This window comes from Argiope bruennichi, chromosome 8 (assembly GCF_947563725.1).
Source record: "Argiope bruennichi chromosome 8, qqArgBrue1.1, whole genome shotgun sequence".
Taxonomy (NCBI): domain Eukaryota; kingdom Metazoa; phylum Arthropoda; class Arachnida; order Araneae; family Araneidae; genus Argiope; species Argiope bruennichi.
The window spans coordinates 21,156,369-21,183,073 of record NC_079158.1 but is presented as its reverse complement, the minus strand read 5'-3'; the positions used below and the strand labels follow the sequence as shown (position 1 = coordinate 21,183,073).

At 30.6% G+C, this 26,705-nt stretch overlaps 1 protein-coding gene across 2 annotated transcripts in view; it reads left to right on the top strand.

The window, feature by feature from the left end:
- The window catches only part of LOC129981195 (CD151 antigen-like), a 141,080-nt gene extending 114,586 nt beyond the window's left edge, over positions 1 to 26,494 (top strand). For both annotated transcript variants that reach the window (XM_056091932.1, XM_056091931.1), the window contains exons 2-8: positions 3,085 to 3,179; positions 5,548 to 5,757; positions 7,734 to 7,808; positions 8,988 to 9,086; positions 11,096 to 11,296; positions 13,526 to 13,609; positions 19,431 to 26,494. In XM_056091932.1, the coding sequence (XP_055947907.1) occupies positions 3,114 to 3,179; positions 5,548 to 5,757; positions 7,734 to 7,808; positions 8,988 to 9,086; positions 11,096 to 11,296; positions 13,526 to 13,609; positions 19,431 to 19,475 (780 nt within the window). In that variant the 5' untranslated portion in view covers positions 3,085 to 3,113 and the 3' untranslated portion in view covers positions 19,476 to 26,494. The remainder of the gene's footprint in view (positions 1 to 3,084; positions 3,180 to 5,547; positions 5,758 to 7,733; positions 7,809 to 8,987; positions 9,087 to 11,095; positions 11,297 to 13,525; positions 13,610 to 19,430) is intronic.
- The last annotated feature ends 211 nt before the right edge of the window (positions 26,495 to 26,705 follow it).

The window sequence follows — 26,705 nt, the reverse complement described above, 5'->3', positions numbered from 1 at the left end:
ATGCAAACTTACATTTCCTTTTATTATTCCTTTCTTGCGTGTCTCAATGTCGCCTAAAATTTTGAAATTATCTCATAATGCATGTTACTCTCAGTTTATCTTTTTTGTTTTCTCCTATAGCGAGTACACAAAATGAAAATATTATAACCATCAATAATTCGATCTAGAGAGTTTTATGAATCTTCACGCTTCAAATCTCCACGAAACTATAAAAATGATTTTTGGAAGGACGTCAGTTTGCGAATGTAAAAACTAAAATAACAAAAACAATAAGCCTAATGCATAAAATCTGGTTTAGTTTTTTCAATACAAGTATATTATAAATAGCTACTCTGATCCGCCACATTTAATACGGAAAAATTTGAACCACCGGATGCTGTAGTAGCACTGGAGGGAACTAATGTTACGTCCTATGAGCCATCACTGTCCATACTCATCCTGTGTGAGTCAAATCCAGTGAATAGTAGAGAGTAGGTACTCCTATACCATCTTTGTATCTACCAGGGCGGCGGGAACCAACCACCATTCTGGAAACTTCTTATTCCCGTGTCTGATGTACCTGGCCTAAGGAATCACTGGAAGTGTAGATGTATATGAGATTTTGGTCCAGATTCAGAATTAAATTGATTGTCTGTCCGCCTGTTTAATTGTTTTTATGTGAAAATAACAATTCAAAACCCGCAAAGGCTAAATGTATTAATTTTATTTTATGATTTTATCACCAAAATTGTAAATTAGTAACGAAATGAGACAAATCTATCAACGGGAAGACAAACTATTTGAAAATGTACATTCGTTATTAATTTCAGGCGATTTAATTGTTTTAGGATGAAAATAAATTCAAGTAAGCTAATAGAATTTACTGAGTGTTTAGAGTAGAGGGGAAAACTAAGAATTTTGCCTAATTTTGTAATTATTAATAATTTAGCTCTTCAGTATAATTTATTACATAAATCAGTTCCGGAAACAATTTTATAGGAATGAAATTAAAGAAATATAATACATAAATTTCAACACCTAAAACATTTTGAACAAAAAAAAAAAAAAAAAAAATCCAAGAAAATATGATCAACAATAATAATTAAGTAAAATAATTTCAGATTCAAAAACATCTCCTTTTGTTATTGTTGTTTATAATGGCACTTGCCATGGACAAGCTCGCTGACAAACACCTCCTTTTAACATTAGTTAAGGGTTACTAAAAAAAAACAAATTAATGCAAGAAATTTGGTTTCAAGGCTAATCCTTCCGCTTAGGCACAAAAAGTTAAAAATGAGATGAAAAATACAGAAACAGTTAATATACTTTCGTTCACATTTTCAAATAAACTGTAGGGCCACGGTGGCCTGGTGGTAAGGTCTCGGGTCGTGAGCTGTAGGGTTTCAGATTCAAGACCCTATTCCACCGAAGAACCGACGTGTAAGGGGGTCTGTTGCACGTTAAATTTGTCAGGGTCAAACGTTCTGCCGCTGGTGGTGTGTGGTATGGAGAGGGGCTGCCATCTCAGGTATCGTCCTCGTCATCTCACCGCGGTTCAAAATGACGAAGTCGTCCCAAAATAGCCTTAGTGTTGCTTAAAGGTAGTTAATACAACTAAAAGTTAAAAAAATCAAATAAACTGTTTGTTATAATTAAATTCAAACCCATTCATCAAAACATTTCATTGCATCCATTTACTAATGTTAAAATTAAGATTAAAAAATCGCCTCCTTTGTGTATCACTTCCAAAGTTAGGTTTTCACTCCTGCTTTCATTCGCAGTATATACAATTTTTAACTTGCACCCCTATTATTTATAATAGACTGATTCAATTAAATTCACGTCTTTTATTCTTCTAAAATAGGATGTTAAATTAATATATATATATATATATATATATATATATATATATATATATATTAATCGTTTCCCTACCTAAAAAGTGAATCTAGATCTAATCTAGGTCGCCGAAGGCGGCTAGTTATATGTAATTCAATATTGGTAACCTTTTGTTAATTTTTGTACTCAAACTCCCTATCCCCTTATTACCTTAAAATTTCTTTGTGCCTCATGCGTTCGTAGGTAGATAAATAAATGAATAAAAATTCAGAGCACACTGTGAAAATTCCAAATTATGCTAAAATGTAGATTCGGAACAACATGGTAATTTAATATTCTGTTTACCCCTTTACAGCATGATAATATCTAAAATCATTATAAATTGTTGTTTCAACGTCGGTGCACATTTTTCTATGCCATTTTAGCATATGCGAGGAGGCGTTTATGAAAATTCTGCGGAAACAAGAGAAAAATAATATTTCTGCATTGCGTCTGAGATAGATTTTTGTGTAATATTGCAATAAAAAAAACAAATGCATCAAAGTATTTCAAACTCGTTAAATCATATCGAGCCTTTTTAAGGCATTGTAATGAAAATGTTTCATAATAATCATCATGAGTGAAAAGGAAGTGAAATAAATATCAATACGTTTTATTATAGCCTTTTCAATTTTTGAAAATCTGAGAAAATTTGCATTATTATTTGAGAAAAATATAAAAAAGTTGTTATAAAGGTTTAAACATGAATTACGCTGACTAACCTAAAAGAACCAGACTATTAAAATATTCTTTATTTTATCAATAGAATATTGTAAAGAAAATTAAGTTATTCTTATATAATTTTTGAAATATTTGGGAATGAAGGAGCGATTTTTTTTGTTTCCTGATGAAATATTTATTGTTCTTTTGTTTTTACAAGCAAAAAAAAAATCTTATAAATACCATAAGTTAAAAAATAAACTATATTGCCTTTCTTTTGTAAGGTATTTGAAAAGAAATTAATAAAAATAACTGAAAAAATTAATTTAGTTTATTGCTACTCTTTAGAGATAGGATCATAATCTATATAATTCACTATATAGATAGTATAATTATATAATTATCTTTATAATTGACTATATAGATAAGTGTTATCTATTAAGTAAGGATAATATATAATTCACTATACAGATAAAACTCACTTTTATATAAAAAATATTGAACACCCATTACTTATGTAATATTTCTTTTGGTTAATTTTTTTTTGTGTGTGTGTGTGTGTTACAGGAAAGTAGAACTTGAAGACAAATTCAAACATGGCGCTCAGCTGTGGTGCCAAATGTGCTAAAGGAGTGCTCATAACATTTAACCTTGTGTTCTGGGTATGTACCCTCTTCTAACCCTAATTTATTAATTTATTTAATACTTTCAATATTTTTAATGTATGTAACCAAGTTAATTTAAAATTCATTTTTTTTTTTGTCTTTGAACTTGTCAAATTTTACTAAAATTAGATTAATAAAAAATGATTTGATATTTTAGAAAATTAAATTAATATCATATTATAGTTTTCTTTAGTCCTAAAATTGTTTTTGTGGATTTTTCCAATAGAATGGGTGTTTTAAAAATATTTAATGAATACATCAAAGCCTAACAATCTTGCTTTTTTTTTGTAATCTAGAAAAATAATCTCACTAATTCCTTGCTATTTTATTTATTTTCACTTAAATTTTATCTCATTCTAATTGCTATGTGTTATAGAGGCAACATCGTTGCACAATATATTCTCTCATTTCTTGTAAGCTTGGGCCCTGATTCTGTTTCTATAGACGATAATCCCCAAGATCACAAGACTCATATTGTCATACAATACTTAGAATGTAAAATACTGCTACGTACAGAATGGCCAGCATGATCACCCGAATTCATTCCATCGAACATATATGGGACATCCTAATGAGGCATTTAAATTCCTTCCCGGATTCTTCTTTGAACTTTTCGAGCAAAGACAGTGTCTTCTCCTTTCGTAGGCGCAGATACTCCAAACCGTCACAGATAATCTTATGTCTTGCATGAATCAACGTGTTTGGCGTATGTTAGCAGCAAAAGTCACCACACCCCTTGATAGCAAACCTACACTCTGAGCTTTTTTGTCGCCATATATATTATTTTCGTTTCAGCCTTAATTATTTTATTATTTATTGAACATTTTATTTGTATAGAGCTAGATTACTGGCTTTTATTCTGCATCACGAAATGGGAAAGTTTCAATAATTTTTAATAGACAGTTTTCATGTCATCCGTTTTTTCGTTTGTACACAGTGCCTTTATCATAGTCTTTCGATATATTCTTAGTTTTTTTAATACCACAACTAATTAACTTTCACATCCTCGCTTAAATATGACAATACTAAGCTTTTTGAAGAAACATTTCAATGATTTAGCATAACTTATTTAATGAATTGTCATGGAGTGCTTGAACTCTAGGTTCTTAACCTCCGAATATAGCAGATGAATGCGGTATTGCCATGGTAATGACATTCCTCGTAAGTAAATTTTTTGAGAATCGCAGCGGTGCTGCATTGAATGATTTTGCTTCTTTGCGTACGATCTGATACATATGCTGTACTGAAAAAGCATTAATACTTGGTTCCCTTATGAAGCTGATGTACGGAATGATCTACTTATGCATAGTTTTCTATTTTATTGTTTTACTGTTCCTTTCAGAAGTATGTATTTTCCTTCCATGTCAGGCATTTAGCATAGTTAAATATCTTGCTAGAAGGAAAAGAATAAGTTAGCTCAATATAATTCGCAATTAGGGATAAATCTCTTCAAGTTTTGACATAAAAATAGAGACAATGAAAATGTACTACCGTAAATGATGTTGTATTGTAATAAGCTGAAGCAATCACTTAAAGTATTATGCAGTATCAAATACTATGACGCAATAATACATTTTTATTGAAAGCTAACAAAATTACCTCATCAACACAATTTAGATTTATATTCATAACTAATGCAACTCTGTTTTTATGATTCCTAACTGTAATCTATTTTAAGAGGAAGATTTTTTCGATCTTGTGGCGGATTGGTAAGAACGAGGGTAGAACCTGCGACCTTGTGGTTCGCAGCTCTGTAACATAACCATAATACAAAAGCAATTGCTCGGTAGCGTAGTTGTTAACTGGCTTATAAGCTTTCACCACAGACTCTCCCTCCAGTGAGTCGGAGGTGAGACGAACGATATGGCTGTTGGGTGCTGATGTATTAGCTGTTGATTCTAATGCGCCTGTACCCATTTGAGTAGCACCAAGCGTTATGGCGAGCGTATGTAGCTGAGTGGTTGCTGTTGCTGCGTCAAGTGAGTCTGACGACTTTGGGTTGCTGCATCAAGTGAATCGAACGACTTTGGATTGCTGTGGGTAGATGGCGCCACAACAGCTGTACGAAGGTTGAAGGTTCATTGTCAGAGGTCACCAATGTGGTGAATTGTTGTGAGCGGGGATAGAACTGGGACCTTGTGGTTTGCAGCTCAGTAACATGACCACAATACAAAAGCAATTGCTCGGTAGTGTAGTTGTTAACTGGCTTATAAGCTTTCACCACAATCTATAATTTAAAAGATAAGAAACTCGTCACAATGTTTGTAGCGAGCTTGTCGCTGAATTCCTATTAATTTCTTTCCCCTAAGCTTTCTTGACGTACAATTGTAGCGTTCATTTTTTTTAATGATGATTGTTTCCGTAGCTCTCCGGATGCGCCCTGATAGCGTTCGGCATCTTCATCTTAATCGAGGAGGAGAAGTCGTCGCTGTTCCGCCTTTTAAAGGTGGACGAGAACTATGCCCACCTGCAGTACCTGGCGTTTGCCTTCATCGGAATCGGGGCGCTCGTCTTCATCGTTGGTTTCTTCGGTTGCTGCGGGGCCATGCAAGAAAACAAGTGCATGCTTGTGATGGTGAGTAAGCTATTACGATCTTCAATTTCATTCAGCTCATATTGCATTGTAATGGGATTTATTTTTACTTATCTCCGGTTTTTAATTTTTAAAAATAATTTTGAATAATTTTGTGATATTAATCATTAGAAACATCACTTGATGTGAAAAATTTTAAATAGAAAATATAATTACAGGAACTCGGGCGAATTTTTTTTTTTTATATGCAGCTGTCATTTATAAAAATATGCTCGTCAAATTAACTGTATCTATAGTGAAAGGCCCCAAATGATCGCACAGCGAAACTATAACAGGCGCTAGTGATCATTAGATATCATTATGAAATTCCCTCTCCCTTTCTTTAAGTGTGACTAATTGAATACTTGTAGTGCATGCTTTGCTCGATAAAGATGCTCGTCCATTGGTTTGGAAAACAGGGAAATTTTCTAAAAATTCTCAAAGGAAGTCTGATCATACATTTGCTTAAAAGCCATAAATTAAGCGAGCTCTTTGTATACCAACTCTAAAGAATATGAGCTATCATTCCAGTTTTTGAGAGGCAGGAAATTTTTATCATCCTTGAAAAAAAAAAAAAAACCCTAGTATCACAAAATTCTGTGGTAACCGAACTCGAATGATCTTTAAAATAGGAAGATAGAAGCAATTACATCAAAACATATTATTATTCTTAAGAGTGAAATTATATGTAAATATAATTGAAATCAGCAAAGTCACCCAGAACTAAATACATGCACCCACTTAAGGTACCTCGGGACTAGATTTACGTATCTGTAGGAAAGGCAGGATGTACCCAGACTTCTTAGATTGACTCAATGAAGCGTCGGAGATAAAATACACATACAGCAGGGTATACGAAGAATACCAAACTAAAAGATGATTATGCAAAGGATTATGTGTTTTAATAATTAGTGATCATTAAGGCAAGCAGCATTGGTCAAAGAAAGTTTCCGAAGTATCATCTGTAAGTTGCAACCCGAATGCAAGGAATTATGAATTTTCTGGAAGATTCTGCGAATGGAAATTTCTTGGTCTTTTTCAGTAGCAACTGAAATGCTTGCAATGCTCAATGAGTATTATCAAAGGAAGCATCATGTCAGATGACTTGATATGTCACTAGAAGAAGATATCAGGCGATCAAGAAAGACAATGCACCGGACCATCATGACTGATCCACTATTAGCCCAAGTAAACGTAACTTGTTTCTGTATGCCACACCTGAAATCAGTGGGTGCATCAGTTAGGTGAGCTACAAGGAACTGTGCATCAATGTGGAGTAGCTTCTGGTTCAAAAGCTACAACAGCACATGATTCAAAAAGATAAAATAGTAGCTCAGGTAGGATCAAATAAAGTGATCTCCCAGAGCTTCAGCCCATAAACGGTTCTGTATTATAAGATATCGAATCGCACTGAAGTCACTCTCCCTGAAGCTGAAATGAGAGAGAGAGAATGTCGATATTTTTTACCGCTATTTAAGGAAATAATTCTGGCTTTTCATGAATCCGAGTCGTCTGTTTTTTAAAACTGATTTTCCATGGCCAGTAGATGTTTTTATACGTTATGTCATTGCATGAAATTTAACTTTATAGTAAAAGAATTTCAGTCAAGAATATACCTATATGAATACACAGTTTGACAAAACATTAGGTAAAAGTCTTGCACAAGGTGCCTTATATATTTGAAATACGATTAATTATTTCACATCCAGGGTCTTTTAGCGATAATTCTACTTTCAGCTATTTAAGTTCATTTTTTTACTCTATCTCATTATGCTGATTTAATTTTATAAAAAAAATGTATAAAAATATAATCAATTGTCGAGAAGAAAATATACTATAAGCAAGGTACATACTTACTCTGAAATTAAAAAGAGAATTTGGTAAAAATAATTTGCATTTTTTATTTCAAATTCTTGATTAATGAACTAAGTCTGCTAGTGAATGCCAGTATACTTATAATATCTTTAATTTCTTTTCAGTACTTCATTTTCCTTTTCATAATTCTCGGCTGCGAGTTGACTGTTGGGGTACTGGCCGTAGTCTTCCAAGAAAAGGTATGAGGGACTCTTTTATTTATCAGCAGCAAATCAAGTCAAATTAAAATTTTATTGCGCTCATATGAAATTATATTTTTCACGTAAGATTCTGGTTTACTTCCTAGAATGTATAAATTCAGGTTATATAGTGATATCTATTCTACCTATGCAAGACGAATTAGAACAGGCTGATTTTAATAGATGGTACAGTAAATTAATACAAACCTTTTTTCCATAGAAATTTATTTGTGTAAAGGATTTAGTGAGACCCGAAAGACAATAAATGCACGTGTAAGTATGCATATATTGTTTACCAGCAATATTGCTGACAAGTATTTTTTGCAATTAATGCTCGAAACTGTGCCCATTGTTACTAATGCATGTAAAAACTGTAATTTGCAGAAATAGAATATCTGACGCGCTTTTAAATTTGTGTTTGCATCTCATAAGAAGATTGTGTCCAATTTCTGACTCCTGACTGTTTTTGAAACCACATGTTCAAGGGATAATATTGAAATTTTCTGCAACCTTTCACGTCGAGCTGCGAATTTTGAAGCCTTATAGACATAAAAATTGACAGTATCATAATTATGTAACAAATGGTATTTTAACAGGAAGGATCTAGATACTTGAATATCCTGGTAATTCAAAACATTTTCACTGATTACAAATGGCTGTAACTTACAGACGGTTAAACGAAAAATAATTGAACACAATATAGAAGGGAGCTTAAAGAGCCCTTTGCGACTTGTCCTGTCACTTGGGCAATATCTGTAAGGTAGTTCATTTCTTAACAAACAATGTGAAATAAATATTTTTTATTGAATTTTGTTCTCCATTTCATTAGAATATATTGTTTGCTTTGTTTTCCAATGGAGAACGGACTGCAGATGTATGAATCTTTACTTGACTGTTAATTGAATCACATCATGAATACTGCTCGTCTTATCAAAAGAAATCAATAAAACTTTTCTGTATTGTGTTTAAATGTTATCTTCTTATTATTGTGTATAAAGAAAATACAATCACTTACAATTGGTGCATTTATTTTCAATATCTCTGCATTTATGTGATTAGTTCATGTTGCAATAACATTAATAATTCTCAAACTAATTTTTAAAATCTAAAATAAGTTTTCGATAAAGGTTAATTTTCTTGAACAATATGACAGTTCATTTTTGTATTGTTTTTTCAAAGGGCACCTATGATCTCGAGGACAAATTCAAAGAAACTTTGAAGACAAAGTATGGCTTAGATGATCCCATCACAAAAGCTATTGACCTTGCTCAGACAAAAGTGAGTAATAGCAGTATAATTATTAAAAAAATGAGATCTGAAATCAACCTATTCTTTCTTTCTGTTAATTCAGGAATAACACCTAAAAATTAGATTGTGGATCACACAGGATGAAAATTGAGTTTTAGTCATCCTGCACCTAATAGAATACACAGATGCACTACTATTTTCAAAATGTTCTGGTATTTATTCCATTATGGAAGATCGAATATAGATAGAGTCTATTTATGTAATGTTCTTTTCGAAGAAATACCTTGTGAAATTATGCATTTTTGTCATCGCTCATGAAAAAATGTTGATGTAGATAACAAGTCTTCTTCCTGGTATCTCCTCCAGTGCATCCCTCCTATTTTTCACATCTTGAGGATCATTGCCTTTTAAGCAAAACCTTTATCTTATCAATGCATTTATCCAGACCTTGAAAAATCGTTGCCACTTAAACAAAAGATTTATTCTGTCGATGCATTTCGTCAACTTTAAGAATCGTCGCCACTTTAGCAAATTTTTTTATCCTGTTGATATATTCCTTCATATTTTGAGAATCGTTGTCTCTAAAGCAAAATCTTTATCCTATTGATTTATCCCTTCAACTTTGAGAATCGTTGAAATTAAACAGAATCTTAATCAAAACGAAAAGTAGCATTTTTTGACAAGTACAAACCTTCCTTTTTATTATATTTCCTACAAGAGGAAATGAAATAGTGGAATTGAATAGAAATATGGATTTCCAAGACATCATATTGCTTTTAAAAAGCAACTATACAGATAATCTGCCATCTAACTTCTCTTTTTTATTCTTCGCTTAATTTACAGATATTAAACAGAATTCTTTTTCCTTTGCTTTTAACAATGGAAGAAAATCAAATATTAAATATTTTACGGAACAGTGAAAACGGTTTGAATTGCAATTAGAAAATGTAATTTTTTTTCTGAAAATTATGCTTAAAAATTTTAATTGCCAAAATTCAAGAAAAATTCACTCGGCAATTAAATTGGTAGAATTAAAAGACATTTCCTTAAAAAAAATTTCAAACGTTTCAAAATTTTTTCGGCATGAGTATTTTCGAAAGTTATGGCGGAAAAACGCCGAAATTCAACTTCATTTTCAATTAATTAAGATTTTAAAAAATCACTCTAATGTGCACATTTCCACCCTTAGAGATATATGTATCGAACTTGGCTATTGTAGATCAAAGGGGCTAGCCTGTAGAGAGAAAACAAGCACACATGTTCGTTTTTATTAGTAGTAGATAGAAACTAAGCAATTTTTTTTTTTTTAGTTTAACAACAACATCTTAGAATTTTATTTCAAAAATTTGGCGAATAATATGCAAAATTTCATAAAAATCTACCGTTTTAATATTAAAATAACTTATCAAAATTTAAATGTTTTAAATGTAAAACTTTTTCCATTCCTGTATAATCATATTCAAAAACAGGCTGATAAACATAATTTTTTCTCACATGTGTTATTAATTAATTGTTATATTTTAAATTAATTTTTAATTTATGTTATATTTTAAATTAATTTTTAATTTATGTTATATTTTAAATTAATTCTTGCACAACCACTTAGTAAGTAATCTTATTTCCATGCCATTACCCATCTCACCTGTTATTTCCGGAGGTTAAGAATCTTTAGTTCAAGTACTCCGTGAAACTCCCCTCAAATCGGCAAATCGATAAACATAATTCTAGAAATAAATTTTCTGATTCAGGTGTTTCTAAAGAGTTTAGCTGCATGAAAACCTTGAGGACAATTTTTTTTTATTGTGAAAATATTTTTTCCTTCTGTATTTTCTAAGTGAGAATGTAAATATCGTGTTTTTTTTCTGAAGATTTTCAAGCAAATTATACATCAGAATATACATTTCTGGTATTTCAGATGCAACATGACAATATGTCAGAGCAGATTCAAAATCAATAAATGCTCGTAAAATAATCTTTTACTATTCAAATGGTAATTTTGTATGAATTCATTTTTTACATAACTCTTATTTCAATTATAGTTCGAATGCTGTGGCGTCCGGGACGGCGGTGATTATGCAGACAGCTCTTGGAAGAAGAAAAACGAAGAGAAGAACGTCAGTCCCACCTGCTGCGTCCTGAGGAATGCTGGTCAGCCCGATTCCTACATGGATCCTCAACCCCTCAATGAGAGTATGTGCCAGAAAGAAGACGGCATGAACATGAGATTCAGACATCAATCTGTGAGTATCATTGGCTGGCCTCAGTTTTATTGTTTATTTTAAAATAAGTGCTTCATCTGTCCAACACTAGATGTCCTATTAGCTATTTTTTATATAAGTACGATTGCCTTTTGGCTCCAAAACGAATGGCAATTTGTTTCGATTTTCTAATTTTCGAGCCGAGGAGCGGCCACAGGATGGCCAGTTTAAAAATATTATTTGCCGAATTACCTAACAAATAAATTTGCAAAAAATACAAATTCTATAAATTATAAAATATTAGAACAATAATGAATGTTTATAACGAATTATTGAAGCGCTATTAAATTCAGTAAAATATATTTAAGTATGTATTAGAATTGAATATTAATAATTCAATTAACTGATTATGTTATATTCCATTCAGTAAATCCTGTAAAATAATATTTTTTAAATATTACGATTGCTTGAAATTTATTATTTCTTCATAATCAACTGCAATGAATAAATGCAATTTTGATATAGATGTTAAATATATAAATATTTTCACAAATTATTAAAATAAAAAAATAAACCAATAACATGCATTAAACAACATGTCTTAGCAATTAAAAAAAAATTTGTAGTGTGAAGCTAAATTGGCCAGTCAAAAAAAAAAAAAAAATAGATTTTTATAATGCCTGGTACCTGGGGCCATAAAATGCCTAAATCAGCCACTGGAACAAAAAATTTGAATGCTTACTTTCACTAAATTCAGCGCCTTCATTTCTTTTTAAATTTTTTTATTGCTTAAACAAGTAACGTCAGGAATATTCATCGCGTGCCATTTGTTTTTGAAAAGAAAAACGAAAAGAGAAACGAAAGTCGAATATTAATGCCTAATTTATCATTTTAAATCAGGGAAAATGGAAATTGCATAAGCACAAATAAAGAAAAAATGCGCGGCCAAGTATCCAAGTGTTCGAAAATGTGATTTATTCCTAATTTAGAGAAGGAAAAAAAAAAAAAAAAAAAAAAAAAATAGGATAACTGAAGATGAATGGAACGGATATTTTTTAAGTGCTTTTAGTTGTTAAACAAGTAAAGATGTACTATTATGTCAAAAAAATATCCAGATTTTTTTTTTTTTATTACCGAAGAACAAGTGAAGTAGAACCAATTTACTTGGAGTTCCCATTCAACAATCATTCTTATCATTGCTAATACAAAAATGTAAATGCATATTGCAATTATCTGTCTCCAGTGCTTTTGTAGCTTCTCATTGCACTTTTCTGGAACTTGAGAATCGTTGCTCTTTCAACAAATTTTACATTAAAAAAAAGTTGTATGTAGCTTTTTTAGAATATTGAAATGTGATGTTTTGATAGATAATTTGACGTCAGGAGAAATTGTGAGAGTAATATTGTGGTGGAAAACCAACAACTTGATTTTCCGTAGTTCTGGTTATTTATAACATATCGGATCATTTGGATGTTTAAAGACTATAATGCTTTCTTTTTTTACCGATTTTGCGACCATTTGAATTAAATTTTGGCTTACAACCTTCCTTGTTGTCGAAGAAAAGATATCTTTCTCCACGATAGGATGCTTGTATTCATGAACTGCGGGTATACATTATATGCCTTTGAATTAGATGAGACCAGTTATAATTATTTTCACTGTCTCAGTAGAAAACTGCATTATTCATTTAATTTTGAAGAATATTTCAAAAGTTTCTCAATTTCTTAAACATAGTAATAATTTCTTTATTGTTTCTCTTCTGTTTGTATCAAATCATACTAAATTTTATTTCGATTCAAGATTATTTTTTGGATTTTTCATAAATTGAAACATCTTTATTTTTGTAAATCGTCCAACACAACATTAATTTTGATTTGGAAATTATTTTTCAATTCATTTTGATTCTTGTGTGTGAATCTTGAATTTCATACAACTCAAAATGCACATTTATAAATCTGCTCATAAGCATATTATAAGTAAGTTTCAACATAAATATAATAAAATTCTAGAGCATATTAAAATTCAAATGATGAAATTATTATTTTTTTATGAGATAATCATTTAAATTAAATATTTCTATTCTGTAATTAACTTTACATTAAGATTAGAGTTCGAAAAAAAAAACCCTGTTCGCTAATGATACATTCTATTAATAACCTTATGAATATACTAAGAGATATTGAGTAGATTTTTCACGTTATTTTCTAAGAAATGATTTATGCTAAAATCTTCTAGTTGTGTGAAGAGATCTAACATCTATGTTTTTTCAAGGGTTGTAAAATCAAATTGGAAGAATACTTGAAAGAGGAAAGTATGCTTTTCCTTGGTCTCGGATGCATAGTGGCAGCTCTGGAAGTAAGTACATTTATATGTATGTAAAAATTCCAAAAGATTATTTATATCGTCAGTGTAAACAAAAATAATATAAAAAAAATTTCTTTTGATTGAAAAGCATTCTTCAATACTCTTTAATATCGCCAATAGATATCATTTCTTCAATGCCTAAAAGCAAGAAAACTTGCGCGATATACATTAAATTCTCAAACGTATTCGGCGAGTTTAGGCTTTTTATAGAATATCTTTATAAATTATCTTGAGGCCGGGATAGCCTGGTTGGTAGGGCGTTGAATTCACATCCCTTGGGTTGTGAGTTCGAACCCGTGGGGCCGAAGACTCTCCGTGTATAAGGTGGCTAGTGCACATATAAATCTGAATTAGCCACAAATTTCTTCAAATCGAGACAATATCATTGGGGGTACTGGATCAGAGGTGATCGTTCTCTGTTTCAGGTCTAAATTACGATCTGTAGAGGAGTGAATGAAATATAGGAATGAAGTCCGCCCCGTGAAAAGGGCTATGACGCATGAGTAGCCAAGACGTACTCTTGATCCTGAAAGGTGCTACTGAAACAATAGACTCTAAAACTCGGTTTAAAATCGCTGAATTGGTCAGCGGGCTTGTCTATAACAAGTGCCATAAGCAACTACAATAACAGAATTGTCTTTGAAGTTTAACCTTGCAAAAAGTATGTTTGAATTTATATTTTACTCGAAGATTATTTAATCGAAATTATATTTAGGGAATCGCCCAGAAATTGATGAAGGAAAAAAAAAAGGGGTGAATGAATAAATAAATAAAATTTTTGGCTTACCTCGTTTAAAAAAATAGATATTAATTCAAATCTTTCGATAGTGATTTCTTTCTTTGTTTTCTTTGTGCATTTTCATAAACATAACACATATTTTCAGGATGACAAAGTGGCTTTTTTTAAGAATCATAAATTTTACCGCAAGTGTTTTACTATTAAAATGAAGAATTTCCAAATAAATGATACGAAATTCATATAACATACGAATACGAATTGAAACAATAATACTTTATTCTTAACATAAAGATCTTATCTTATTTTATTCTAAAAAGGCCTCATTAAGAATTCTGTTAATATTCGAGGAAAAAGGAGCATTTTCAGAAAATTAATTTTAATTCTGCATGTGCGAAATATAGTGTATCTTCATATTTCTTTTTTTTTTTTATCACAATTTCAAAACCAGATATTTAGAACAATTCATATAAAAACTCCAGCCGAATACCATTAAGATTCAAAAAGATATCGGCATCATACTGAGCGGAATTTCATTTGCTTATCAAGAAAACCTACAATATGTGGGTCTTTCCACAAATAGATTTTCTTTCGTAATTCTTCTGGATTCTATTAAAGGCTAGAAACATTCTAAATGCTACTTCATATTTATAAATGAATTGCATATCATATATTGCAGTAAATGAAGCATCATACATTTTCTGAATCTTAATGGTATTCGACTGAGATTTTTATATAATTTGTCCTAGATAACTGGTTTTGAAATTGTGAAAGAAAAAAATTTGCTATATTCCCGCATGCACAGGTAAAATTTATTTGTTAAAAATGCTCCATTTTCTGGAATATTTATAGAATTTCTTTAATAGCATTTTAAAGTCATAATATTGTGTGAATTTCGTATTAGTTGGAAACTACATTTTAATAAGTTTTTAGTTTTTTTTTAACTCTTTAACATCCAAGCACTTTTCAAGTGGCACTCCCTTTAACATCCAGACTTTTTCAGCATGGCTCTGAAAGACATGGACTCTTCCTAGCTGAGGGGCAGTTTAACCCCTCACTCTGAAGTAATAAAACTGTCGACGCTCTACCTTGAATAATTGCCTTGCGGTTTTCGACAACGAGATTAATTTTCCATCAGCTTAAGAGTTTTATTCCAATGTATTTATATTTTTTAGTGTGAAGTGTTTCGCTCATCATCTTTGTGGGGTATTTTTTTTTTTTTACAAAAAATTTGAAATTTATTCTATAATTTAGAAAATATGTTTCTTTTTTTGTAAGTTTTATGTTAGGCTTACAACTATTTAAATAAAAACTTGCTTTACTAGCAATTTCAAAAACATTTTTATGTTTCATTTAATTCTCAATAGGCTTTTACATTTTTTTGTTGCCAAAATTAAATAATATGTCATATATTACCATGTAAAATTTTTTTACATAGTAATGTAAAACATACATTATATATATATCAATGCAATTAGTTCATTTTTTAACATAGTATAGATGTGAATGCTTTTCAGTGATTAACAAGATAATGTATTAAATCTTCATTTAATACCAAAATAAAAACATTCGTTGGATAAAAAAAATGTTATTGCTCTTTTTGAAAGATGTTTAGAAAATAATATGTTCTTTCAACACTCAGCTAAGATTTTTTTTTTTATTGTCTTTAGCATTTTTTTTTTTCAGTATAAACGATTATCTTTATTGAATTTTTAAATATAAAATATTATTTTGCATTTACGATAGTGAAACTAAGAGAAAAGTTTTAGAACTTTAATTAAATTTTTAAAGAAGTTTTCACATTTTTTTTCCCCAAAACCACCTCATCTATCGAATTGTTTCGATAGATGAGTTAACATATTTTTAAAACTTCATTTAATAATGAAATACAAACATTTATGAAATAAAATTCGGAGGAAAAATTACTCAGCGAAATATATTTCGAAAATACATTCCTTCAGTTTTCAGCCTGAACATTTTACTAAAACATTACATTCTTTATAAACTAAATATGAAGATTTTACACATTTAAAATTACATTAATCATAAATATTACTTTTTTAGTATGAACTGTCATGTTGAATTTTTCAAGCTGAATTTCTGATTTTAAAATGTTATGTGAAGTTTTCTATAGTATTGTTAAGACAAGATAAATTTTTAAACGAAAGCTTCATGTTAAATTTCCCCAGATTTACACACGAGGGAATCATTTGCAAATTTTTGATAATATGTACATTATATAACATTTTTTGACTCCTCATCTCTCTCTCTCTCGTTCATCTGACCGACGTTAGTTTCATCTCCTGCTTCTTTGCTTTGAATAAACGAGAGATCAGCTAAAGTATCATTTTTTGACCAACCATCATCTGATAGATCACTGTCACTTTCATCAGAATCAAGTAAAATTGCTTTAATTTCTTCTTCAGTGTGTTCAAGATTTCTTTTACTCATAATGAAGAAATAATAAGCGTTTCAATAGAAAAATTACTCTGATAATCCAAACACCCGATTCGCAGTACATAAAATAAAGAGTAGCAATTCACAACTGAAGAGAAATTTTCAGAATGGCATTCTAAAAAGGAACTCAGTATTTATATAACTCTTTGAAGAGGGCGATAAAAAATACTCTCAATCTTTTTTTTAAATTCTATTTTAAAAGCGGTAGTTTGAACACGGCCTCAGAATTTCCGACAGTCCTTTGATGAAAGAATAAGATGCTTGGAGTGTAAAACGACTTCCTTCCATAGTAACAACTGTCGCTACCCATTTTGTGAGAAAACTGCGATGTGAATAGGCCGCAGTGTCAATGCAATGGTTTGTCTTTATATCATTACAATAGTCTTACTACTGAAAAGGGCTTCTGATGCTTGTCCGAAAAATAAACAACGTGTCGGTATCCTTATATATCATTCATCGTTACCAGAGAGCTTCAGTGGAAAATTTCTTTTATAAATGGCCATAAAATCTTTCCAATTTTGAGCTAACAACACGTGAAAATAGAAACTAAAACCCTTTCAAAATACAAAATGTACGCCAACAACCTATTTACTGAATCCCTCCTCAACCCCTACCGCCCTAAGGCACAGGGGAAACTACTGTGAAAAAGCCGCGATTGTCGAAGATAACGAGGACCTCCTGGAGTCTTCAGTAGAGCAGCCTCTTTTAATACCCATCTCCCCTAAAACAGCTAGCCAGCCGCCCCAAACCGTCCCACGTGGATATTATAGGGCAAATTCTCAAACCGCCCCAAACCGCCGCGCTGGAATCGAGAGGGTTTTAATAATCAGTAATAAAGTTTTTAGTAATCAGTTTTCAGATATTTTTCTTTGATATTTTTTTTATGGATGCTTATATAATTTTATACAAATAGAGATAAAATTTATTAATTAAAAATATTAAATAAATGACACTTAAATTGCCTTCCCTTCAACTTTTAAAATCTTTACTTTTTATCGTGTGTGTTTGTGTGGGGGGGGGGGGTTAGGAGTGAAGTGACGACTTTAGCTCTGAAATACAGCAAAGTTTTTACACAAAAAGGTAAAAAATTTTATAGCCGACCCTAGCCATCGTATTCTTATTCACTATACTTTTTCCACGACAGACGAAACTAAACTTCCGTATATTATTATCGGTAAATCTTACCATCTTATTTCAGCAATTAGTTATACTAACTTATAATTGGGACAGTTTTGAATTATCTTTATCCGTAAAATATCTTTAACCTCCAGCGGGCACGCAGTGAAAGATCACACATATTTTCCAGATATGCTAATGTAGAAACATATATATTTTTTTAACTTCACTTATTGTAATTTTGATATAATCAATATGAAGCTAGCATTTAACAGATTTTATAAAAATAAATGCAATTGAAGGATTTGCAACAAAAAGGACGTAGCTCCAACCTACGGGAATTTGAAATTACATATACTATCATATGGTGTAAAAAAAAAAAAAAAAAACTTCATTTGTTTGGTGCCAGAAAGATGTAGCTGCAATTGTTTGTTCTCGCTTTACTCATGCGATGGAGTTGTCTATCTCATTAGTTTGTTGCATTAGAGGTAGCTCCTGGAGTTACCGCCATTTCCCCCTATCGATCATACCTTTGAAAACATTGAAAAACAAGGAAGTAAAAAGAGTTTTTCTACCTTGTGCATATACTGGTATCATAGAGACGACAAGTGAAAAGTTTGTTGTTACTAAAGTTACCCAAGGAATGATTTTCAACTTCGTTGACATATTAAAAGGTTTCTTCCTGAAAACTCCTTACATCATTTCTAATGGCAACAAAAGTACTTGATAACGAAATATAGAGTTTTTACTTATGAAAAATCTCAAATTAATGCAAGAAACTTATTATGTAGAGAAAGTGTTGGATTAGTCAGTAGCAAAACAATAAGTTAAACAAAATTCAGCCATCTTACTCCCACTCCTTTCCACTTAAGAGCCCAAAATATAAAAATGTAATGGAACCAGCTCGCAAATACGTCCCACAAAATGATATGTAGTTCTACGATGGCCTACAACCCGACGACGCAGCAAATGAGCCTGGCGTTACAGAGGAAGAATGTGATGATTCATAGGAATATAATTTCGTTTTTAAAGCCAAGTTGTATGTATATTTTGTTGGTTTACTTTAAATAAAATAATATTATAGCAAACTGCATTTTTACTGTGAAATATTTTTCACAGAGGTAGACAGACTATCTATTTGGTGTAAGAAAGAGGTAGCTCCAACATTCCAACATATGCCGCGCATATTCGAAATATATTTTTAAATGAAAATACTGTCTTAATAGGTAGGAACAATTAAGAAGATTCATCAAATCTTCACACAATTTGGAATTTAGAATTTTCAAGCGTTTTTTATGGCTTTCTGCAAAACTGAATAATTTGAGTTACCTCCTTTTTACAGCAAACCCTTAAATTTTTGTTCTCTATAAAAACATGTTATCTGTTCTGTTATATGTATGAGATAAATATCTTGCATATTTGCGTCTGCTGATGGGTTAATATATTGTTTGATATCTTAAGCAGATGTTGGAGTAATGCTACTCTTGTTTTTTTTCCTTCCAGATTTTCGGAATGATCTTTTCCGTCTGCCTGTGTAAAGAGATCTGAGAAATATAAGTCCAGGCGTGTCCGCGTAACCAGCACATCTGTTCCTCTTCTCAAAAAGACAGCTCATCTCAGAAATACTTGACACATTCCTTTCTCCTCTCTCCAAACGCATCGACCTAGACCGCTTTCCTTTCTAACCCTGTGATCTTTGCGCTATTGGCGCAAACTCTGCTCTGATATTGACGAACACTCTGGTGGGAACGGAATTGTTGCATAAAAATTTTTTTTTGCTCTCCAACTCTGTTCTGTAACTTGGTTCGTAATATCGCTATTAAGGATGTATCCACTCAGTCATAACAATATGGAAAGAAACTAACTAATTTTGAAATGCCCCAGAATCTCATTCATTAGAGGCTAGATAAAGAAGGATTAGAACTAAGTACAAGCATTGCCCAGTTGAAAAATTCGCGCCATTTTCGCCAAACGTTCAATTGTTTCTAAGGTATCAAATCTGGCAAGTAATAGCTACACAATTAAAATTTGCTGGCAGTACCTTTTTTTTAAAGTCTTGATTAAAAATGTCAGATATTGAAAAAATTAGTTTCACTTTAAATCTTAACATGCAATTATGTAACTCATTTTTATTATTAGTATTATGTATTATGTAATTTTTTTTGTCAACTTGTGACTGATCTTTTTCTTTAGCTTTCATTTTCTGAATTTTTATATAAATATTTACAATTGCATCGGATTTCCATTGATTCTATGAAGGTTATAAAAACAAGAATGACCTCAAGTTTTGTTATTAATAAATGAAGAAATATAAAGAGAACATTTAGTATTATTATCCCGTAGCATTATTAAAAAATCGCACACTATTGTGAAATAATTCTGACCACTTAGATTTTTATATTGGCATCGTGCTATGGAGGTACAAACTTATCTTTCTTAAAAATAAGTATGTTCTACATATTCTTAAGTGCTTGTTGGCAAAACTGATGATGAGATCTGTATAATAATATAACTGATAAAAATTAGAAAAACTTGACGTTAAAAACATGATAAAGAATAATCGATTTTCTAAAAAGTAGTCTCTTTTTGCAGGAGAATCTTTGAAACTTGAATCTCAAGGAAATAATGTTTTAAAGATTGTGAAATTGAAAACTGTAGGATAAACAAATCAAAATCCATAAAAAAGGATTTATTTTCGGTGAGCTTTTATTATTCCAAATAAAGAAGGCAAAGAATTGTTTCATATAAATGGATATCATAAAAAATGATTGTTCAAATATTTACCGCTTCGTTTGGATAAAGGAGCTTCTAGTTTTAAAAAGGAAAAAGTTTTGAGACGCGAACCCATTGATCTTGCATCTTGTTTCCATGACTTGGGCATCTCTTGAGTTGCGCGTAGACATGTTTGGGACTTTGCAATTGGTCGAAATAGGTCAGAAATTATGTTTGGGACTTTGCAATCGGTCGGAATCGGGCAGAAGTCGTATTTGAGATTTTGCAATCGGTCGGAAACGACCATAAGTCATGTTTAGGACTTTGCAATCAGCCAGAAGATGTGTTTGAGACTTTGCAATCAGCCAGAAGATGTGTTTGAGACTTTGCAATCGGTCAGAAGTTATATTTGAGATTTTGCAATCGGCCAGAATCAGGCAGAAGTTGTGTTTAGGATTTTGCAATTGGTCGGAAGTCATGTTTGGGATTTTGCAATCGGTCAGAAGTTATGTTTGTGACTTTGCAACCGGCCAGAAGTTATATTTGGGATTTTGCAGTCGGGCAGAAGTTGTGTTTAGGATTTTGAAATCGGCCAGAAGTCATGTTTGGGATTTTGCAATCGGTCGGAATCGGAGTGAAATCATGTTTGGGACTTTGCAGTCGGTTGGAATTGACCAGAGCACAGATCTCCTAGAACTTCATCAAGGACTAATTAGATAAAATTCAAACAATTTAAAGATTCGGAGATTCTTCGAGGATGCGCAAAACCTACTTTAGTCGAAAAATATTAGGAATGTTTTGAACCGCTAATAAGCACTCAAGAAATATGATATCCCTTCGCTGTGGCTGAAAGTCATTTCCACAGCACATTTATTTGCTCAAATATTTTGTATATATTGGAGTAATTAAAAGTTTGTAAAACACAACTATTGAACGCAAACTATGTATATATATATACATATAATATTGAACCACAAAATTATTAAACAATAAAAAAAAAATAAAAGTAAATAGTGTCAGAAAATTTTAAATTAAGAAAAATATATTTATGTTTATAACATTGCTCCCTTTACCAATAGTTATTTATGATTGCAAATAAAAATTCCAAGATGGTTCTTAAAATATATTTAAATAAAAAATTATTTCGTTACAAAGTTGTACATTCAAATGTTGTAATGTAAGTTTATAATATAATCTCGTGTTGCTGCTACTTTTATGAAAACTGAATCTTCTATCAATAAAAATATTTAAAACAGGATTTTTTTTAAAACGAACGCTATGTCAAATATAAACATGAATTTATAGTCTTTAAAAAGTTGTAAATGATATCTTATAGTTTATCTGCACATTAGATAAAGATGTTTTTTTATCAATGAGATTTTATGCTACCAATTTGTATTCGGTCAAAATCAGCTGCAGAATGTTGTGCAAATTACCTAAGGACTTGCCTGGACGGACGTTGAATATTGTAGTTGAGTCAATAATAGCTGGAATACAAATTTTGTTTGTAATTATATGTTCTTACTTGTACGAAGTTCATCTTGCTGTCTGTACTATGCTTATCTATTGTTCCGTGTGCAATTTCATTAGACTCAGGACGGAGTTAATTTCTTTAAAACAATAATTTTTATGTTCTTACTTGAAGTTGAAAATTTCTTAGTTTATTTTACTTCATAATATTTTTTTTTCTTCGGAATAATGGTTTAAGGCTGATAGGTAAAAAAATTTCATCCTTTTTAAAACCATTTTCAAACTCTTTAATATATCTTTGGTATTTGTACAGCCATTTGTTGAAAAATAATTGATAAGCTATTTAATGACTCTATCACTTTTTTCTAAGAATATGGGAAAAAGACATTAATTTCTCTTTCAATCGACGCAATTTCAACAAAAGAGAATATTAAAAATTATTTTCAAAAAGATTGAGTCATAATTTGCTTACATGTGATTTACTAAGTAATTGGCCCCAGAAATATTTTACGCTGCAAGTTCCGAGTGTACAAAAATGTGAAAATACTACTGAAATGCACATTCGCCAAGGTTAACCCATGATTAGAAGAGAAAACTTTTAGCAAATGATAATTTGACTATCTTATGATGTGTCTTTAGAAATGAACTAACTTTTTTTCAGATTTCCTATATATAAGAATACATAATCTTCATTAGGATGAAGACAAACAAAAAAATGTGGATGAAAGAAAACAAACAATTTGAGTGATTCTCTAATGTCCTTTCACTAGCGAGAAAAAAATCAGCAGGAGTGTTATTCTTAATTTTCTCGCATATTAATATGGCGCGTTTTTTACTAATATAATGAAAAAATATGAATACGCATTTTGGACTTTTTTTCCATCGATTTTCATTGATGATGAGATTACTAATCAAATTTAATCTATTCGAGTTGTTGAGTCTTCAAACAATCGATTTCACATGTACGGGAATTGATTGGTTATCGAACCTTTTATGAAATTTTATACAAAATATGGAATAGGTCTGCAATTCTGATGATAAAAAATAAATCCTTAATTTTATCCGTCATACTTTCCATTGAGTTACCAATTGAGATACACAGATATATAAGACAGCTTTCCTGCAGATGGATTTTGTCTAAAATTTAACAGAAATCAACAATTGTGGTATTAAAACCGCATACCAAATTTCATCATGCCACGTTGTTGCATTTTTTTTTCTTCTGTTTTTCCTGTTCATAGACGGACAGACATAATTCCAAAGTTTTTCGAACTTGGTTCTAAACCAATAGCGAAATCTCAAGCTCAGACTTTCTGACGATAACAATACTTTAAATTCGGAAGAAAAAAAAAAAAAAAAAAAGATGCTCCATTCTGTTTTCTGGGCCAATTACTTATTAAAGTATCAAGCATTAAAAAACAATTTTTCAAAAAAATCGATATTTTTTAATAATCACAACTTTATAAGGTATTTAGGCTTAAAAGATATAATTTCTTATCACTTAGATCACAAATCTTAAGTGATATTTTTTAGTAAAACATACACTGAAGAATACGACTCGTTAACATCTATTTAGAAAAGAGTATTTTAGTTAGTTTCAATTTGTACACGGCTTATGTAAATACACAAATGCTTTTAAAGGAAAAGGTGTTTAAATTTATCGAATAATTAATTGCAGCATTCATTCCCAGAGAACAATTTTTTAAGCACGAATTCAGCAAATGTACAAGATTTCGACACTGGACATAAAATCGATTCTTCGTGGTTTGAATTTATTCTCGATAATTAATATTGTGGCATCAGTACGTTCTTAGTACTAAAGAGGTTCCATCATTTAGATTGTTAAGTTTCACCTGCAAAGCATTAACTTCAATTTTTCATCTCTGTGTTAGATTGATTAGTAAAAGAGCTCAAGTAAGGCTGTTTTAGATTGATTATATACGGCTTTCTATACCTTGCATTGTGTTTGTTTGATAATAATGAATGGTGGTTGTAAATACTTTTGCAAAAGATGAAAAAAAATCTATTCCGAATAATGCTCATCAAAATTAGCTCAACTATTTTTCTGTGCCTACGCGAACTTAATATCTTTATCTTGAAAGAAATTATTATTATAAAAAGATTTAACCTTTTCAACAATATCCGTAAAATTTTCATACTTATTTTGAAAGTTTGTATGTGTTCAGAGAACATTATAGTTCGTCTTGATAACAAACTTGGTGGTCGTTTATTCACTTTATGGATGATTACATATAATAATTAAAGGAACTTGTGTTTTGATGAGGAGTTCAAATTTGTTCCTTCTTCCCAGGTTAAAAAAAAAAAAAAAAAAAAAAAAAAAATGTATCTGCTACAACAAACTGGAATCGAAGAAATAAATTTCAAACATTGTCTCTGAGTTATCGGTATTTAAATAAAAGAGAAACAGCATCACTAAAACTTGAATGACTGATCCCCACAAATGCAAAAGCGGAATCTGTGTTTTCTAAAAAAAAATTCCATAGAGGAAAACATAACCTTAAAACAAAAGACCCGCGATCAGAAAGACAAAGGTAAAAGAATGAAAAAACAGCCCCACTCCGCTTAAATTAGCTATATTGCAGCTGAGAACGCAGTAACTTTGAATATGAATTTCCATCCTCGTACTCGGTGCAGTACCAAGACGCCACATGTGACTGAACTAAAATAGATTATTTTAAAACACTTCCAGAAATTGTGAACTCTTACAAATGTTTCCGAATGCATGCAAACTTTCAGGAAAATGTGTTCGAACGATTTAAGTTGAACACATCATAGCCATAGGTAAATAATAACCTTTAAATATGTTTTTTATGTCTATTTACTGTGAAATATGTCTATTGCCATGGTGAAATAAAACAATGAAAATTGGCTTCTTGCAAATCGGTGAATAAATATCAAGAGATAAAACGATATTCATCGACGTTTGCTAAGAGCAGTTTTTTGTTTCTACTATTTCAATGAAAAGAACCAAATATTTGTGATATTTCATTTGATATGCGCTTGGAAATAATCTAGTGCAATATCAATGCCAAATAAGTACAAATTTAACCACAATAACCGCATTTTATATTAAGATATAATGATGTATTCGAATTCAATAAGAATATATTTAATAATTTGGAAAGTATTTTTGAATTTTAAGCCTCAGAAACAGTCTTTCAGATAATTAAATTTGTTTAATTTTATAAACAGAAGTTAGAACCAAAATGTTCTTCAGGATTTTTAATGCAATTTAAGAGAAAAAATAAACTAATAATATTATATTATGCCTTTATAAATTTTTTTTCAATATTTTCTTGCTATATAATTGGTCATTTACAGAAGAATATTTATAAAACACACCCGAAAATAAATCATAACAGCTTTTTAAAACAAAAAAATTTACTATTGCATGTTTGATAATAAATGTATATAATGTACATTATTTTTATTGTGTTATTGAAGAAACTGCTATGAAAAATAGTCTGTCTGTACAGATAATAAGTATTGCTTGATGTCTGTAAGACAGTATATTTAAAAATGTGATGCATGTTATATTGGAATAATAATTGGAAATCCATATCTATATATGTGATATTACAAATATCTTAATCATGTTTGGAAAATTTTATAATTGTTGCCATGCTTCATTATGCATCAAATCAAAGCAGGAGTTTATTTCCTAAAATATTTCTCAATAATCTTATAAATCAATTTTTATATCATCAAGCATAATCTCATAAGACCAATAGATAATAATTCTTAAAATATTTGTTCTGAAACTGAATAAATCCATTCCTTTTTTTCTGCAGTAAATTTCATAAATTGTTCAGTTTCACATCCTAAATATCATTTATGATTGCTTTGCACTTAAAATATACATGGAATATAAATGTGGCTGATAAACTTATCTAGTCCTGTCACCATAAATAGTGAACTTGATGCATTAAATATGGTGTTTAGAGCTTGCCCATATTTCTTGTAAAATGTTGGACAAGTTTACAAATTCGAAACTACTTTCTAGTTGAATACTTAATCTGTAATATCATAAGTAATTTGCTCCTTCAGTGCTCATATATATTGATTTCTCTAATTATTCAAATATTATCATTTAAACTTGTATATATATATATATATAATAAACAGTAACTCAGTGGATGAAGCTTTTCTTTGTTAGATTACACTGTGATCTTAACTAACTTAAATGAATAATTCTTTGCAAGTTGTTTCGCAAATTGTAAGTGATGTACTTAAATTTTTTTCACTGTATTCATATACACAGTATATTAAAAAGATTTTGATTGCAATGTAATTATTCAGTGTCACTATGCGTCAGAAAATGTTGAAGTACAATTTCTATCACTATAAATAAATCATTCCTTCAACATGTTTTTGAGTTATGTTATTTGTCTGCATTTATAATATATTGACAACAGAAGGGGGGGGGATATAATAACAGATGTATAGTTATGTATTTATTCTTACAATAGAAGTCAAACCAGATATAATTAAAAACAAAAAAAGAAAAACGTCAATCTTACTAATTTATAAGTAGGCCCTCAACATCAAATTCATAAATATAACTAAACCAAGAGT